This window comes from Trachypithecus francoisi, unplaced genomic scaffold (assembly GCF_009764315.1).
Source record: "Trachypithecus francoisi isolate TF-2019V2 unplaced genomic scaffold, Tfra_2.0 Lachesis_group0, whole genome shotgun sequence".
NCBI classification, from domain to species: domain Eukaryota; kingdom Metazoa; phylum Chordata; class Mammalia; order Primates; family Cercopithecidae; genus Trachypithecus; species Trachypithecus francoisi.
Window position 1 is genome coordinate 191,942,556 of NW_022681453.1, and position 18,254 is coordinate 191,960,809.

The window sequence follows — 18,254 nt, forward strand, 5'->3', positions numbered from 1 at the left end:
TCTCCTCGTGGTAATCATGGTCCCACTGTGAGTCATCCCAGCACTCCCATAGAGCCCACTCTGAGATGCCAGACTGAGTTTCCCAGGACTACCAATTGGCATGAGTCTCAACAGGCTATTGCTGTGGGAAAGAGTTAAGCGGCCCCACTACCACATAACTAATGTCATGGAATTAAGTGTGCAAAAGCTCCAAATAACTTGCTCAGTGTCATATAGCAAGTCTGAGGCAAGACTAGAACTAGGAAGACCATCCATGCTTTTGGATTTCTAATGACACTGGTCTATGTGTACACATTCTAATGCTCTTCAAGTGCTCAGAAAGCTAGTCAGTCTTCTCAAAAGAGGAAAAGGAGGAGATATGATTCACATTGTAATGAGTGCCCAGTGTGTCCTGTGCTGTGATGCACACTCTACCAGCATCATTGTATCTGATCCTCACAATTCTATGAGGACAGTTAGCCAGAGGTCACGGAAACAGGCCACGATAGCCATGGCCTTCACCTCCATGCTGCTGCCTGAAAGCTTGGTTCTTGAAACCTCTTGGTGTTTTTTTCTCTTTTTAGCATCATTCACAAATAAATCATGCAAATTGCTTAAAATACCCAACACTGTAGAAGCAATTTCATTGATGCAAAATTATTCAGTCATATGAATATTAATAACATCTAGAAAAATATTTTAATGAACTATGAATAGACATTTCAACCCTAAGAATCAAAATTGATACTTTAGTGCTTATATCTCTGATACTGATAAATTTAGTCACTGGGTTGATACATAAAACATATCAGTTTTATGTATTAAGATGCTACATGAAATTCTCAAGGTTATTAATATCCTGCATTGCCTGATGTTTTATCTGTTATTTTTCATAACATGCCTATTGTTGAGCAAGGAAAAAGAGATGACAATGCCATTCTTTTTCCTCACTCTCTGGTGAGGCAGTCACCTTTCTCACTTATTAAGAGTTAGCATCAAGCCCTGAGTTCCTTGACAGGAAATACTTTATCAGTGTCATCTCAAAGGAAGGAAATGAGCAATAGCTGCTGTTGGAAGCCACACCTTGCTTTTGGAGAATTCTACTACAATAAAATGTTAGCATTTGTTCTCACACATCAAAGACCTAGCAAAAATCTGGTTTCACGTCAATGTGAAGCATAGCTGAATAATGGAAAGTGACCTTTGGGTTTTAAAAAATTCCCTTTCTAGATTTTGTATTCATTTTTCTATGTACAAGACATAAAACTACAAGGAACTTGGACTACACTGACAATTTTTTGTGACTAAGACCTATTTGTTATCAGAATGTTTTAATGCCAAGTCTCGGGATTTCAACTCTCAACTTAACTCCCAATATCACTTTTAAAAAATTCGTAAATAATGAGGTTTTAGAAATAAGGATGCCTCTTTCTCAAAAGTTCCTTTTTGTGTGACTATTTCTAGAATTTCATAGATAAATAAAAACAATACAGTTTTCTTTGCTAAAGAGCTTACTTGTTAAACAGACCATCAAAGTAATGGCTACATCTTGCACGAGATACTGGTAATTTCCAAAGAGTTGTAGTTGCTGAAAAAGAAACAAAAGCAAATATAAATACGGCATGTGCCATCATAGCCTTTTTATTATTCCCTACACTCTTTTTAAGTCGTTAGGAGGCAGCTGTTACTTTTTTCCCCTCTTCAGGAAGAAAATGACTTACCTAAAATTATTAGCATCTCATTGTACAGAGTGAGGCCAGGCGACTGTTTTCCCTGCATTTAACCTACTTCATATTAGCGACAGAAGTCAATTATTTGAGAACCACCCTCCTATTGGGTGCACTCATTACCTGACAGCTCACTTTGGGAGGCCGAGATAGGCGGATCATGAGGTCAGGAGATCGAGACCATCCTGGCGAACACGGTGAAACCCCATCTCTACTAAAAAATACAAAAAACTAGCTGGGTGAGGTGGCAGGCGCCTGTAGTCCCAGCTACTCGGGAGGCTGAGGCAGGAGAATGGCATAAACCCGGGAGGTGGAGCTTGCAGTGAGCTGAGATCCGGCCACTGCACTCCAGCCTGGGCGACAGAGTGAGACTCCGTCTCAAAAAAAAACCCAAAAATTACCTGACAGCTGCAGTCTCAGCCTAGACAGTTGAATTCTCCACATAAGATATTAAAGCCTGAATGTTCCCTTAGAAAGTTATACTTAAAATTTGAGGTGAAGGCGTAATTCATTCAATAGACGTTGCTCTCCATCCTCACCCTTGGTATGAGTTTACAGCATAGGTCTCTTGGAGTCCACTCACTTTCACAAACTGAACAAAGGCTCCTACCCCAAGTAAGCCCATTGCAGAACTCAATCTGGTACATCCGCCTTTTTAAGGTTTATGTAGACAGAACTTCTTTCAAGTTCATATTATAGAGTTGAATGAAGTATTTAGATATGAAAGTCAAATCACTACTCTCTAGGAAGTTGCCTTGCAATATCTCTTGCAGCCAGGTCTGTTTATCTGTTTCATATCTGCTGACTAAGCACTAAACTATAAACTGATTCTGAGCACATTATAGACCAGATTTATGCACGTGGAAAGTATTGCTGGCTTCTCAGAGAGTGAATCCAAGTCCCAGAAGGTACCAGGTTAAGGTTCTTCTGCAACACTCTTATTTAGGTCTAGACCACTAGAATGAATGGCTGCAGAGTGGACTATGGTTTCTACCTCCATCCATGGAGGCTTTGGGAATGAATTTCTGCTTTCACATGTTTGAAAGGCTGCCATTGGTTCCTCAGTGTCCCTGTCAACCTCCAATTTTTCCTGTGTCTTCTTTACTTTTCTTTCTCATATCCTTTCCTCTTCTTTTCACCTGAGAGTGGTAAAATTATATATTCAGAATGAGATGGAGCAGAAGAAATTTCCAACCACATCTTTAGTTTTTCTTCTAGGAGAAGCTTTCATGGAACTATGGAGAGCTCTGAAAAATCAGCTACTCAGAAGCAGGTTTTGGCCAAAGGCAAGACCTAATTTGTTTTTTGGATGGAGGAAGAACTTGAATCCAGGTTTTCTGACTCCCAGTCCAGTTCTTGTTTCTTCCCACCAGGCTGCCTTTGAGCCCTGTGTGTGTGATCCTTGAAAGCAATAGTCCACTGGATGGTTTCACTTCTCAAACCTCCCAGGAAAGCAACAGAATAATCCCTCCTGAAGTGTTCCTTGAGCCTGTTGGATCATTTTACTGTAGTACAAGCTATGATTGGACTAATGAAGATTATTTTTAGCCTATACATAGTTCTTCCGTACAGCTAATTAATTTTTAAATGGCTATTATCATCATTTAATTTTGAGTCTTTTTTAGTTTCAAAGAATTTCTGATTCTTTACTAATGATATCCCTGACTGTATAAATTCTAAGTGCCTTCAGGAATAAGGGTCTATTGTGAAAGGTCTTTAGCATTCTAGTCCTTCAAAAGCAAATTCAACAACTTCTCTTCCTTTTTATCTCTTCTTAGCCTTTTGTTGAAAATATTCCACAATTGGACACTCATCCATTTCCTGCTGAATTATATTTAGGCTGCTCTGAAGCTCTCTTCATACTCCAAAAGAAGAAGCAGGGGTTTGGAGAGGTCAAGAGTCTCAGATTATCAAGAGAAAAACAAAATGCTAGAAAACTCATCTATATCTACTTATTTCTAGTTCCACATTTGATGCACAGTTATACCAGGTTCCTGAGTTTGCAGACACCTGTTTTGAGAAGTGTCATTTATTTATAAAACATTAAATCTTGTGTAGGAGCTATACCCTGAATAATAAATTAGGGACATAAATGCAATTAGAACTGAGACAAAATGATTTGGTTCATACCCAATAGAGCAGTAATGCACTGATAAACTGGATTATGCCGTACATGGTCAAGTATTTAAATACTCCAAAGGAGGAAACCAGAGCAGCTCGGCCTTCTCTGTTTAAAAAGAAATAAAAATAAAAATTGGTTATATATGATGGATGTCTCCCAACTTCTTTTATATTTAAAAGGAGTTATATTTTTAGTAGCCTGTTGACATACATTCACTTAATCATGAATTCATCCTCTCATTTATTTAACCACTCATTCATTCATTCTCTCCTTCAATCATTACCTTACTCATCGGTTCATTTACTTTTTATTTAGGGCTTATGAAGTACCAGCATTATGCTAACAGTCATAGAGGATATAAAATGAATCAGGCACACGCCTCGTTTTCAACAAGATTTCAGTGAAGTGAGAAGATTACTATGTGTATTATAAACACAATACAACATTATGATAAGGTGCAAAATGTCAAGCATTGACTTGCTTTTGAGTCATTACATCTTAACAATACATGCTTCCTGGGAATTGCACTGTGTGTGCTTTAGAGGTCCTTGCAGACACAAAGCTAAAGGATAGGTGCTTTGACATTTTAGGAAGTGTGAATGTGACTCTAATATTTGAGATGAAATGGGTAACATTGGCTTTGATATTGCAGGAAGACCCCAGGGTAATAATCTGAGTGGGCCATAAAGATCAAGAGATCAAGACAACAGTAAAAAAATGCAGCTTAAAAAGTAGATATTTCTCCTTCAAAAAAAAGTCAGTCTTAGCTGTTAATGCAGTACGAGGTTTTCTGAATGGTGGATTATGAAAGGTTAAAAGAAAACAAGGTGAGGTAGCAGCACGTGATGCCAGAGTGGGACCTCAGCAAACCAGCTCTCCTTCAAGCCTCCTCTGGTCAGGGCAGAAGCAATCCACATGGGATGTGACCCACATCCACTTCATTTCTAGTCCCCAGTAACGTGGACACCTGCTCTGCTCAAAGAAGTGGTCAACGGAACGGGGACATGAAAAGAAGAACCTAAAAGCCAAACTACTAACCACTTTGTCTCAGGCAAAATGAGAAGGCAAGAGTGGAAGAGAGGCCAGGATATTTTGGGAAGATATTTTCTACCAAGCTGTGAGGTGCTGTCGTTTGTTTTCAACACCAAGGATGGAGCAGAAGACAAGCTGAGAAGGGGCAAGCATGTGAAGTATGGATCGTTTTCCCAAGTCTGATATAAACATTGTGATTTCATTGTTTTTTTCCTGCAATCGTGCATAGTTCCAGGAAAATTAAGACGCTCAGATTCAAAGGAAAATACAAGATACCATTCTAAGTAAAGGATAAATGAGCCTCCAAAATTACTGCTATTCCTAATGACTGTGAATTGTAAGTAGCTCATGCATTTATCTGTGCATTCTACAAACATTCACTGAATGCTCTGATGTACCCAGCATGGTGCTAGGCATAATGCTTGATACAAAAATGACTAAGACACAGTCTTTGCCCTAAAGGACTTGAACTATAGCAACAAGTAAATCATGTTTCAAAAGACAAAGATGAAAATCTGTGGATTTGAACCTATGCATCTAAAACTGTATCTCACTGCCTCTCTGCAGTGCTTTCTCAGGAATAAGTATGCATCAAGGATAGAAAAAGTAAAACGAGCCTAACAGAGCTAAACCATATCTAATTTTTATGAATCTATGAAATATAAAAGCAAGGAGTTTCTACCCTGGAGTCTTACTGAGCCATCTGCCACTGGAGAAATTTTGCATTCTGACTTGTTTTCCGTAACAGTATGCTGCACTCATAAATGCACTGGGCCACATGCATGAGGAGAAGCATCTGAAGTTCAAATGCCACTGCATGTTAAATGGATCAAGTAGGCACTTTGCACTACTATCCAGGAGCTCAAACTCTCTGCAAGGCCTCCACATCTGGTTCTCTAGCTTAACCACCGCAATTCCCATCAAGAAGTCTTCTAGCCCGGTTGCGCCAACTGGCCCCTGCATTCTCCAGTTACAACACTATGTCTAAACATGGCTGCTGCATTTTCCCCACCTGGAATTCCTTCCCACCTCCTTTCTGTTTGCATAAGTCTTACCCATTTTTCAAGTTGCAACTCCCCTACTGAAACCTTTCCTCCTGGCTTGAGTTCTCACACTCAACTGCCAGAACATTTGCTGTATTGTTTGGACATTAATTGATTTCAAGAAAATTTATTGAGCACCTCCCATGCATCAGACATTGTATATATATATATAATTTTGTGTGTGTATAAAACATGCCTGATGCTTGAGAGACACTCAATAAGTAATGTATATATTTGTGTGTATGTGTGTGTGTATATATATGTATGAATATTACACATATGCATATATGTAATGTTGGCTTTGATATTGTGGGAAGACCCTAGGGTAATAATCTGAGTGAGCCATAAAGATCAAGAGATCAAGATGACAGTAAATTATATATAAGTATGTATATTACACATATACATACTATATATATACACACACACACACACACAATTTTTGCTGGAATGTAAATTCTCCAGGGGCAAGACTCTCTCATTCTTTACATTTCCAAGCACATTTGTAAAGAGCTCCATGAGTTGTATTGATGATGAAGCATAAAATAAGGTGAGGGTTCTGAGTACTATCATTGTATAGTCACCATGACACAAACCAAGGTTAAGACACCAGAGATAGTAACCAAAGTGCTTAGAGAGACTCTGCAAAATAAATCAGTAAAACATAATGCTTGTTTGGTTATGGGTGAAGAAGAGGAAGGAGTTAAATGTACTCTAAGGGTGTGAAGCTCAATGGCGGACTCTAAGGAGTAAATTGTTCTTAGAAGCAGGGAAAGTGGGGGTTGGGAAGAGGAGCTGCTTTGGAGGGAAGTGATCATGTTTGAGGGTATGAAAGGACACAGGTAGACACCCAGTGTTCAGGGTGTTGTGTAAAGCTGTCTTGCTGGTATGCAGCCAGCCAAGGGCATGGAATTTTAGACCTGCTACCTTTAGGTCAGTGATTCCTGCCAGTGACCTGTTTATTCTGATGCACCAAAGGCCATGCTGGGGAACTTCATAGTTGTCTTTTTTGTATGAATCCCAAAATCCGGCAATGGCTTTCAGATCACTGCCCAGGAAAATGCCCAGAAATTAACCCTAAGTGCTATAGGAAACAATAGAGAAATCAGATTTATGAATAAAACATAAAACTGGGTGTTTTGTTCTTAACTACATTTAAAATATTAGTAGACATGAGATCAGAAATGAGAGTGGAGTGGAGGTGAGGGAAGCATACTGTGAAAATGAATGTCTCTTATGCTTTCCTGTAGGAGTCCATTTTTTCACTGCCGTAAAGATTACTACCTGAGACAGGGCAATTTATAATTGGCTCACAATTCCACATGGCTGGGAGAGCCTCAGGAAACTTACAATGATGGTGGAAGGTGAAGGAGAAGTGGGCACCTTCTTCACAAGAGAACAAGAGAGAGAAAGCACAGAGGGAAACTGCCACTTTAAAAATCATCACATCTCATGAGGACTCCCTCACTATCATGAGAACAGCATTGGGGAAACTGCCCCCATGATCCAGTCACCTCCCACCAGGCACCAGGTTGGGAACCACAACTCCACATGAGATTGGGTGGGGACACAAAGCCAAACCATATCACTTCCCCTTCCCTGACACTGTCAATCAACTGTAACATCTTTTATGTAAAATATATTGGATATTGGATATTTGCTAATTTGCATTTTGGAGACATGTAATAGCATTCAGGGAAGCTATCTAATGAAGTATTTCCTTTCTGCTTCCTCATCCATCCAAAATTCCTGAGAATTTGGATGTCACAGGAAGCATCCAACATACAAAATAGAGGAGAGAAAAGGTAAGAAATACAATTAGTTTTAAAACATCAAGTCAAGCTTTCAACTGTTTACATGATACCCACCTATCCTTTAAGGCTCAGCAAAAGTCACTTTTCTGTGGCTTTTACCAGCACTTGAGTAACACCAATGGCCCCCTTCATTAGTTATCCAGTAGCACTTCACCCATACCTCTGTTGCAGCATTTATCACTTTAGGTTGTAGTTGAGTTCTGTCTGTCTCCAGAGCCAGACAATGGGCCCACTGATTGTAGGGGTGGAAAAGGAAAAAATGACTTACCTGATGAGATGAGGCACACACTTGATGTTGGCTGTTTTAGAGGTAAAAGGGGATGCCACAGATGCTTCCTGCTCTGACAATGAAATGCCTGCATGAGCCACTTTCAAAGCCTGGAATGATAAGCCCATGTCTCACCCATGACTTTTCAGGCTAGGCTTTACCTCCCAAAACACCAAGAGACTGTTCTTCACCTCATGATGGTATAACACTGTACTCTTTCATCTTTGGGTCTCTGTTTATGCTGTCCCTCCACCTGGAGTGCCCTCTCTCCCCTGATCCACAAAGTCACTAACTAAACAATGACCCAGAGGTAGAAAAGTGGTGTGTGTACATGCATGTGTGTGTGCATGTGAGCGTGTGCGTACAAGGGCCCTGCCTGTGGGGAGTATAGATGTGAAAAGGAGATGGAAGCCCTCATTCAAAAAGTCAATTAAAAAGATGACAGAATTTGGATGGACGTTGGTTGTGGACCTTCACCATTTCAGTTCTTGTACCTGGTGAGAATCTTCATGAACAAAGGTGAAAGACAGAATCCCCACCTTGTCCTAGTCCGATCCTACAAGAATTGTGCGGGCATAAAATGAACTTTTATATATCTGTAGTTCCATAGAACTACAGGGTACCTGGCACCATGAGCAGTACATACTGGATTCATGTTTAATAAATATTAGGACATTTTCTTCTTCCTCTTTTATCTCTATTTCGTATCTCTATTATATACTTTAGGACCATCTGCTTTATGTTAGGGTTAGTTTTATTCATGATTCTTTCTTCATCACACAATGAACTCTTTAGGCGGCAGAGACTATGTCCCTTTTAGCATTTGATTTTTTTGTTTTATTCTAAACTCCACATAATTAATGTGAAAGGATACACATTCTAGATTTGAAAGAACAGACTAAAAATTAGCTTTTTCTCATGAAACATAAAGCAAAAAACATCTTAATAAATCTCTAACTATAAACATAGTTTTCACAGAAATTTGGAAATAATATTTAGGAGAGAAATAAAACAAATACCAAGATCTTAAATCTCTAATAAGCTTTGGAAATACAAAGAAATCTTCCTCACTTCTTGTCCCATAAATCAGCTACTGAAATATTTCCTTATGCACATAATCTTGAAGGTAGACTATTTGTTTCCTTCATGTCTTTAAAACTCAGAATATAAAACATTCACTGCCCTTCTACTGCATATTAAAAATAATTTGCTGAGAATCATTTTATTTAGCTTTTTCTGTAGCATGAAAAAACTAAATAGTTTGGTCTAGGATTTTACCGAGTGAAAGAGTTCTGGATGAAGAAAACTTTTAAAAACTAACCACAGAATGCAAGTTTGGCAGGAATAAATATAATTTACATATAATTCAAAACGTTAATCATCAGTTTCAAACTTGTTTTCACTGAGTCTTTGTCAGTTGCGTGACCTTGAGGGGGGAAAAGAAATCATGTCCCTGAGAAATCATTTCATTACTGATAACAGGAAAGATTGAAAGCAGCTAGACTTGTAAAGTTCCATCTTTGGAGCCTGAAATATAGGAATCGAAGTAGCCTTCCTTTGTGTTTATTATTCTAGGAGTTTCCAGAAAGCATCGGAAGTATCTCATCTCCCTTGACTCCCCTCCACTTCCAACCCACACTCAGGCAGAGGTGGATGTAAACAGCAAAATAATCAAATGGTTGCTGGTGGAAGGATGAGAGACAAACCCCAGGAGAGCCTGAGGTCCTCCAGAGGGATATTAGTGAGCGGCTTGCCTGAGCAAAAGCCATTTGTACTCACCCCACAATCGTTAGCTCCATCTCCACACATGCCCACATAATAACTGCAGGAGACATGAGAAGAAGGATTAGTAGGTAAGAAAAATGAACAGCTCACTTGAATATTTTCCATCATAACTAAGTCACATGTGATTTGTGTGTGTGTGTGTGTCCCCTGAACACACCTGGAATCAGGCTGAAGAAAAACGGTTTGGAGAGACATATTCCCAGAGGGAAGAGGCCATTGCATTATTTAAGTTGCTTCAACCAATCACACTGAAATGGTAGTGATATAACCAAGGGCATCGGCAAAACAGTGATCACACACTTTAAAAGAAGTCCTGCTTGATGATACGCACCAAGCCCAAGCTTAAGAGTGTGTAGTCATGAGCAGAGCGCTTCCCACACAACCTAACGCAGAGATCATAATTCAATCCAGTTGCATTTTAGTGACTGACTATTGTTGGGTATTTACAGTTCAGATACCAGGATGAGAAATTTCAAAAATAGTTTAATAGATGTAACTAGAGACATATGCTCATATTTTTGATGCATCTCAGGTGAAAATGAGATGTTTTCCATCTATATCAGTTTGGTGTGCAAGCATGATACAAACAGAAGAGTGAAAATTAATATGGCTGCCAAAGAAAAGGAGTTTCTGATGTAAGACACTGCCTGCCTTCTATTATAAGTAATACATTGTAAGTATTGATAAATGACAATGTTCTTAAAGACTTAGCTGCATTTTTCTAAAAGCAGAATTATAAAATCAATAAGGAGAAAAAAAGTTTTCTTAGAATTTCCTTATTATTAGTTAATGTGTAAGAAATAACTACTTTTATAGGTCAAAAATAGTTAAATGTGGCTCGGCGCAGCGGCTCACACCTGTAATCCCAGCACTTTGGGAGGCTGAGGCGGGTGGATCTCGAGGTCAGGAGTTCGAGACCAGCCTGGCCAACACAGTGAAACCCCATCTCTACTAAAGATCGAAAAAATTAGCTGGACATGGTGGCACCTGTAATCCCAGCTACTTGGGAGGCTGAGGCAGGAGGATTGTTTGAACTCAGGAAATGGAGGCTTCAGTGAGCCGATATTGCACCATTGCACTCTAGCTTGGGCAAAAAAGCGGGACTCTATCTCAAAAAAAAAAAAAAAAAAAAAGTCAAATGTAGGCATATCCCTATGTGAACATCCAATATTGGGTTGTGTAGATGAAAATAATCATGCTATATATGTTCATGTCATGACTACCCACAATTGTTGAAAAATGGCTCCTTTTTTCAGGCTTAAAGCACACATCTAGCCTCTATATCACATCAGGAATCTTACATCTTTTAGTGTTCCCTGAATTCAGAACGAATGCAGACAGCCTTGTGCACATTGCCAATGACAAAGGCATGAGGAGGAAGATTGGGATGTTGAGAAGACTGCTCATTCTGAGACAGTATGTGTCTTCCTGAATTGATTTTTTAAGGGGAATATGGCTTTTCAAAATTAGGCATTTTAGTTGGCAAAATTTCTCAGGCATTTGAAAAAGGTAAAATTACTTTCTTCAGCAATATCATGTAATAATCATGCGAATGAAATGGTCATTTTACTTACCCAGCCTCAGGCATTCTGGAAGTTAATAGGCAGTTTTTGAGACTTCCCTATGGGTAACAAAATCTAACAGTAAAATGCTGTCTCCTGATTTCACCAACTACTCACCAGCCATCATCTAAAGATTCACTACCCTATGTTCCTTTTCACTTCCTAGACTCTGCAGCCCCAAACTGTTACATTCCCAGCAAGCAATAATAGGTAGATCTGGTCTCAAGAAGTACCATTTCACTATAATGTAACTTGGTCATCTTTATTTTTAAAGGGGGTAATAAAGGACTTTCTCTTGACTTTCCCTACTGGGGCCAGATCAAGAGAAAATACGATTTCACCTCTTGCTAAGAGGACCAGAAATTATTCACATATCTTCTGACGGACCAACTTAAAATAATTCCAGGGTGTAACTCACCTACTTCCCCATTTTTCTGATTCTACGCTATACAACCTGCCTCACTATTTCTGCTACATCCAAGCAGGGGAGGGTTTCTCTAAGATATATGCCTTATGAACCACAGAACAAACACTGTCTGGGATAGGCAACTTCTAATGACCCTCAGTGAACCCCAGCTCCTAGCATCCATGCCCTGTGTAATCCACTCCCCTGGAAGTGGGCTGGATCTAGTGACTTGCTCCTAAGGAAGGGAATGCAGCAAAGGTGGTAAGATGTCACCTCTGCGACTGGTATATAAAAAACAGCAACATCTGGCCGGGCGCGGTGGCTCAAGCCTGTAATCCCAGCACTTTGGGAGGCCGAGACGGGTGGATCAGGAGGTCAGGAGATCGAGACCATCCTGGCTAACACCGTGAAACCCCGTCTCTACTAAAAAATACAAAAAACTAGCTGGGCGAGGTGGCGGGCGCCTGTAGTCCCAGCTACTCGGGAGGCTGAGGCAGGAGAATGGCGTAAACCCGGGAGGCGGAGCTTGCAGTGAGCTGAGATCCGGCCACTGCACTCCAGCCTGGGCGACAGAGCAAGACTCCGTCTCAAAAAAAAAAAAAAAAAAAACAGCAACATCCGTCTTGTGTGCTCTCCTCTCTGTCTCTGGTTCTTCTTGCTTGCTTAATCTTTTAGAAGTCAACTATCACACCATGAGCTTCCTTTTGAAATGGTCCCTGTCACAAGGAACTGAGGTTGGCTTCTGTCCGCTAGCCAGTGCAAAACTGAGGTTCGGTCCAATCGCTCATGAGGCACTGAGCCTTCAACAACATGTGAGTGAGGCTGGCGAGAGATTTTTCTCCCCTCAAGCACTGATTGACTGTAGTCACGGCCAAGACCTGGTTACATCTCCTAGAGACAGCCTGAGCCAGAAGACTCAGCTAAGCCACACCTGAATTTTTTTTTTAATCCTCTTTTTTTAACTTTTATTTTAGGTTTGGGGAACATGTGCAGGTTTGTTATACGAGGGAACTCATGTCACGGAGGTGTGTTTTACAGATTATTTCATCACTCAGGAATTAAGCCCAGTCAGTACCCAGTAGTTGTTTTTTCTGCTCCTCTCCCTCTTCCCACCCTCTACTCTCAAGTAGACCCCAGTATCTGTGTTTTTCTTCTTTGTGTCCATGTGTTCTCATCATTTAGCTTCCACTTATAAGTGAAAACACATAGTATTTCATTTTCTGTTTCTGCATGAGTCTGCTAAGGATAATAGCCTCCATTTCCATCTGTGTTCCTGCAAAAGTCATACTCTCATTCATTTTTATGGCTGCACTGTATTCCACGGTGTATACGTACCGCATTTTCTTTATGCAATCTGTCACTGGTGGGCATTTATGTTGATTCCCGTGTTTTTGCTATTGTGAATAGTGCTGCAATGAACAGTCATGTGCCTGTGTCTCTATGGTAGAATGATTTATATTCCTCTGGGTATATACCCAGCATTGGGATTGCTGGTTCAAATGGTAGTTCTGTTTTAGCTCTTTGAGGAATTTCCATACTGCTTTCTACAATGGTTGAACTAATTTACACTCCCACCGATAGTGTATAAGTGTTCCCTTTTCTCTGCAATCTTGCCAACATTTGTTATTTGTGACTTTTTAATAATAGCCATTCTGACCCACACCTGAATTATTGACCCATAGGTAGCACTAGTTAATGAGCATACTCGTCTTTCATGCCATGACACCTACTTTAATTTCTGAAATTCTTCAATAAGGCTTGATTTCTGCCCAGGAGACATTCTTGCAAAAACTGTTCCATTCACCAGAATCTAAAAAGAAAAAACAACCATTGCAATATGATTGGGAAGAAGAAAACTTTTAAAAATAAAAGAACAGCCCTGAAAAATCACTCCTGGTTACTAATTTAATACAGCATTGGATGGTATGTCATTAGACCAATACCGGGAAGGGAAATAAGGAGATTTAACGCTTTAATATTGAAATTTCACTTAAAGTCCTCCATCACAACTCCATTACTTTTTTTCCCAGACCATTTTTCCAAGATGGGGTGACCACTAATCAATAATACTATAGTAACTAAGAAGCAGCAGAGCATATGGAATAAAAATGCTTGAGGAAACACAGTTCTTTCCTAATAGACACCATCTCCATAATCATAGCATAGACAGGAAAGGCTGGAAGCTGAGAAACAAGGCTCTGTTCTCAGCTGTGCCAGCTAGTTGTGCACACCTTAGACAAGCAAATTAACCTCTCTGAGTCTCAGTTTTCCCTGAACTGAACTAAGAGCTTTCTAGAAGCCTTTGGGGTCTAGATTCTGGGGTCTTTGACTGCTAGGATGACAGAATTTTTAAGACACTGCTAACAGATAGTTGCTGCCCTCCCCTTATGCTCCATTCATCTCCCACATATTGACAGTGCAACCCTGCATAGCACTATTTTAAAACAGGACACACAGAGGACAAGATAACAAATGACTCTGAAAATAAACCATGGGGCCTTTGTTTCCTCTTGTTGTAATTTAAGAATCCAGACAGGAAGGGGAATAGAGCTTATCCTGACATGAGCTGGTAGGTTTCAGAGAGAAGCTGGCCCTCAAAACAAGGAGCGTATCTGGAACTCCGCCATTCTCCTGGATAGGGAGGGAAAGAAGGGGGAAGGCTGAACTGGCCACAGGGGTGAGAGAAAGTACCAGAACTCAAACTTGGAATGGGAGGCCGTGGGTCTGCCTGGGACCAGGAAGGCATAAAAAGGGCCAGAAAACTTCTTCAGGGACAGCACTCCTTTGGGGGTGTTTATTCTCTAATAGTGAGGCAACCTCAGTGATCATTGTTTTCAATACTCTCCTCCTCCTTTTGCAATTGCTAATTTGAGGAGCAAAACAAAACATTTCATTTCTTCAGTACTTACTTTTGGAAGCAAGTTGGTGAAATGTTCAAATACCACTTGGTATGATTTCCCACTCATTGCAAAATGGTAACAGCTTCCTCTGTCCCCATGAGGGGTTGAACTGTTTCCAGTGTACACGCCGGTTTCCTAAAATCAAAAGGGCATCATTTCTACATTAACTCTTAAGGAGTGTCTCTGCTTTCCTATGCTTTATTGAAGGAAGAGTTTTCATGTTGCCTATCAGTGTGAAGGTCAGCAACAAAATAAGGTGAATTTGCCTACAGCACTTCAACCCATAGGAAGAAAACACTCCAAACATTCCCCCCAAGATTACGTAAACACATGATACTTTGACAGTATGGTACTCTGGATCCTGTCTTGGGAGATAATATGCATGATGTCAGTCTACTGAAGAAATCTAACTATTCCTAGGTCCCACTTAGTTATTACAAGGAAGAATAGGAAAATCCTTCCCTCTTCTTCCTTCTCCTCCTCATGCAGCCTTATATTTTCTAAGATCTCTTACCATTCACTTATTCAAAAATCACTCTCATTGTCTTCACTGTAAAGCAGGCACTCTTTCTTCAGTGCCTAACTCCTTTTAGGACCCAGCCTCTGACCTTTGTGACGACCCTACCTCAACAGGTAACCCTTTCTATCATGTTCCCCAGATTCTCTTCCATACTCTACATCCCACTGCACCAGGAGTAATCCTTTTCCAAAACCCTTTCCCTCCTACGTTTCACCTGTCACCATATTTCTCTGGCTTGGTTCTAGCCCTACCTGGCTCTCAGTTAGGGAGAAGGCATCTGATGAATGCCTGTGCATAATCAATCATGGTTTTGCATGCAACATTTCTCAGAGAGCCTTCCATTTGTGTTTAGGACTCTAAATTCAAATATTGCAGGAGGTGAGAAAATTTTACTCATCAGATGACTTCATCTCAGGGAAAGCATTGTATTTGAAATAAAAAAAATTTGCTATGCTGAACTGGGAGGTAAGATGACACATCCCTCCCTTTCTATCCCCAGTTGCAAAATAACCAACAAAAGGCATGTTCTAAAGCACCCCTCCTGAGTCAGGGGCAGGAATTCCTTTTGCTTGAACTGGGAATGTGGGGAGAGGAAGTATGGTGGAGGAACCCAGGGAGGAGGAAGGCCTGAAACTGTGATACAATTTCTCCCGGTGGGAACCAAAATTTCAGTAGAGGCATTCAATTCATGAAAGTAGTATGAGCGGACTCTCAGTTACAATTCACAAAGGGCCTGGGTTACAGCATGCAGTGAAATTCAGGCAGCATGCACTGATGTAGAAGCAAGTAGGTTCACAAGGAAAGAAGCACCAGAAATCTGCTGAGAGCAGAGAGAGAGCTGTCATCTTTCACAGCCCATGCAATTAGAGGTTGAAGCAAGTTAACCCACCTCTTCCCAGGGTAGGGGCAGGGCCATTCTGTAGAGCTGTGCAGTTTGTGTACTGCACAAAGACTCCTGACTGCACAAAGGCCCACTCTATACTTAACAATCCGAAAGGCTGGTTAGCCTGCAGGAAGGCAGCATTTTTGTAATTCATCACCTGTAGGGCCATATCTTTGAATTCACACAAAAGCATGGGTATTACCTTTAGTGATGGAATGTGAGGCTACAGCCCATTGTCGTCATATGAAAAAGCTATTCTGTCACAAGAGCATAGGGAGATTTCTATCTAGAGAAGCCCAGCCTCTGTTAGCCTCATGTCATAGGTATATGAATATATACCTATGGTATATATAGGTATATGGATATACAATCCAAATGCCCATGGATCTGTGTGGAATCAAATAGGCCTAAGTCTGCTTTCCTGCTCTGCAACTCACCAGTTTTTGTGTTGGGCAAGCTTACTGCTCTGAGCCTCAGTTTTCTCATTTGTAAAATTAATGGTTTGCCCAATTGCATAGGGTTGTTTTAATGACCAAGTGGAAAATATGAGTGTAAATCAGTAGTTCTCAGCCATGAATGCACACTGGAATCGCTGGGAAAAGCACCCGATGCTAGCTCCTACCCCAGGGGTTCTGGTTTAATTGGTGCAGCCTGCACTGGAAGCTTAGAAACTCCCCCAAGTGATTTTCACAGGCAACCAGAGCTGGTGGAAATGCTTTGCAAACTGTCAGACTCTGGACAGATGTGAGGGATTATTACTGAGATGACTCCTGGAGTTGAGAGAAGGCTGAGCAGTGCCAGGATTGTATTCCATCAGTCTAGACCCACGGAGGGGCCTTCTAACATTTGCTCACTGTCTTCCCGGGTCCAGTCTCTTGGTTCTCCACCAGCTGCCAGGTCACAGAGGCAGGAACAAATTCTTCTGGTTCATTGGCTTCAACAATGATCACTTGGCTGCCAGGAGGGATCATTTCAGAATTCTTTGCAACAGTAATGGCTGTTTGAAGGTTGTCACCTAGAAGACAAAGAAACTTTGCTTTCTGTATGTACAAACCTCTCTTCAGCAACAAGAACTGAGGTCGCCCTTTTCCACTCTGCTTAGTGTTCTTTGGGGGCATTTACTGCTTTCTGCCTTATTTTATCTTCCTCTCTGCTGTAGACTGCCCCTCATGGGCAAACACTATATTCCCATCTCCTTCTCACAATATTCAGCATCATATCCTGTCCATGTGTATTTCAAAACCTGTGTGAATTAATAAAGAAATACTTAAGCATTTATGACTAATCCTCAGAAGTCAGACTACTGTAAGTGGTGAATATAGCATTATCTCAGCCTGATAGCATAAAACCATCCATGGGGTCTGGAAACCAACTAAGCAAAGAACACACAGGGTCAGGCTGTGCTTGGATTTGATGATTATACACCATGCCTGGCCCTACTGCCCTAGAGGACCATCAACCAGAGGCTCAATCCTCTGTGCAGAGGGATCATTGAGTTTCTTGATGAGAACACGCCCATTCTTGCTCATTTACTGTGAGCCTAGAGGCACTGCACAGATCCTGGCTAGGAGGGGTAGTCATTAGACAAAAGAGAATGAGATACAGTCCCTACCTCCAAAGCTTCTGGTCCTGTCGGGGCAGCTGTACATGTTTTCAGGTAAGGAACTACAGGGTAACAAATTCAACAACAAAACATTTTTCTCTGTCTCTGACACATGAACTCAGCTCACACATCTTGTTCTTATGCCTGGGATACAATCAACTTGCCAGGCACCTAGAAACAAATATATACCTGTAATCATCACAGTCCTGATACGAGCCTCGCACAGTTCCTTCAAGACCGGTTTGGTTTCTTTTTTCAAACGATTCTCCATGATGAGAAGTCCCAGAAATGTTAACTCTGACTCCACTTTTTCTCTTTGTATTCAGGAGAAAATCAATATTAAAGTATATCTATGTAGGCTCAATAGTTCAATTTATTTCTTCTTTTAAAAATTTCTTTATAAGTCTTATTAATGTAATACAGGCACATTTTAAAAATCAAAACAAACTTAAAGGCTTATAATGAAAACCAACAGTCTGTGTCTCCACACCATCTCACTCCTCTCCTAGAGGCAACCACTTCTAAATCTGTTTTTTCCAGTTTCCAACTCTATTTTTAAAAGCAATGTGCTTATCTTCCAACTCTTCTATTGGTTTTTAAATATGTTAAT

General features: G+C 40.6%; 1 protein-coding gene across 1 annotated transcript in view; it reads right to left on the bottom strand.

Moving 5' to 3' along the window:
- Positions 1-18,254, bottom strand: part of ATP13A5 (ATPase 13A5) — a 115,645-nt gene that overhangs the window by 22,591 nt on the left and 74,800 nt on the right. The window contains exons 18-25 of the mRNA XM_033213064.1: positions 17,834-17,958; positions 16,896-17,056; positions 14,648-14,773; positions 13,469-13,548; positions 9,765-9,807; positions 7,986-8,095; positions 3,837-3,933; positions 1,495-1,567 (exon numbers count right to left, since the gene is read on the bottom strand). Coding sequence (XP_033068955.1) covers positions 1,495-1,567; positions 3,837-3,933; positions 7,986-8,095; positions 9,765-9,807; positions 13,469-13,548; positions 14,648-14,773; positions 16,896-17,056; positions 17,834-17,958 — 815 coding nt within the window. The remainder of the gene's footprint in view (positions 1-1,494; positions 1,568-3,836; positions 3,934-7,985; positions 8,096-9,764; positions 9,808-13,468; positions 13,549-14,647; positions 14,774-16,895; positions 17,057-17,833; positions 17,959-18,254) is intronic.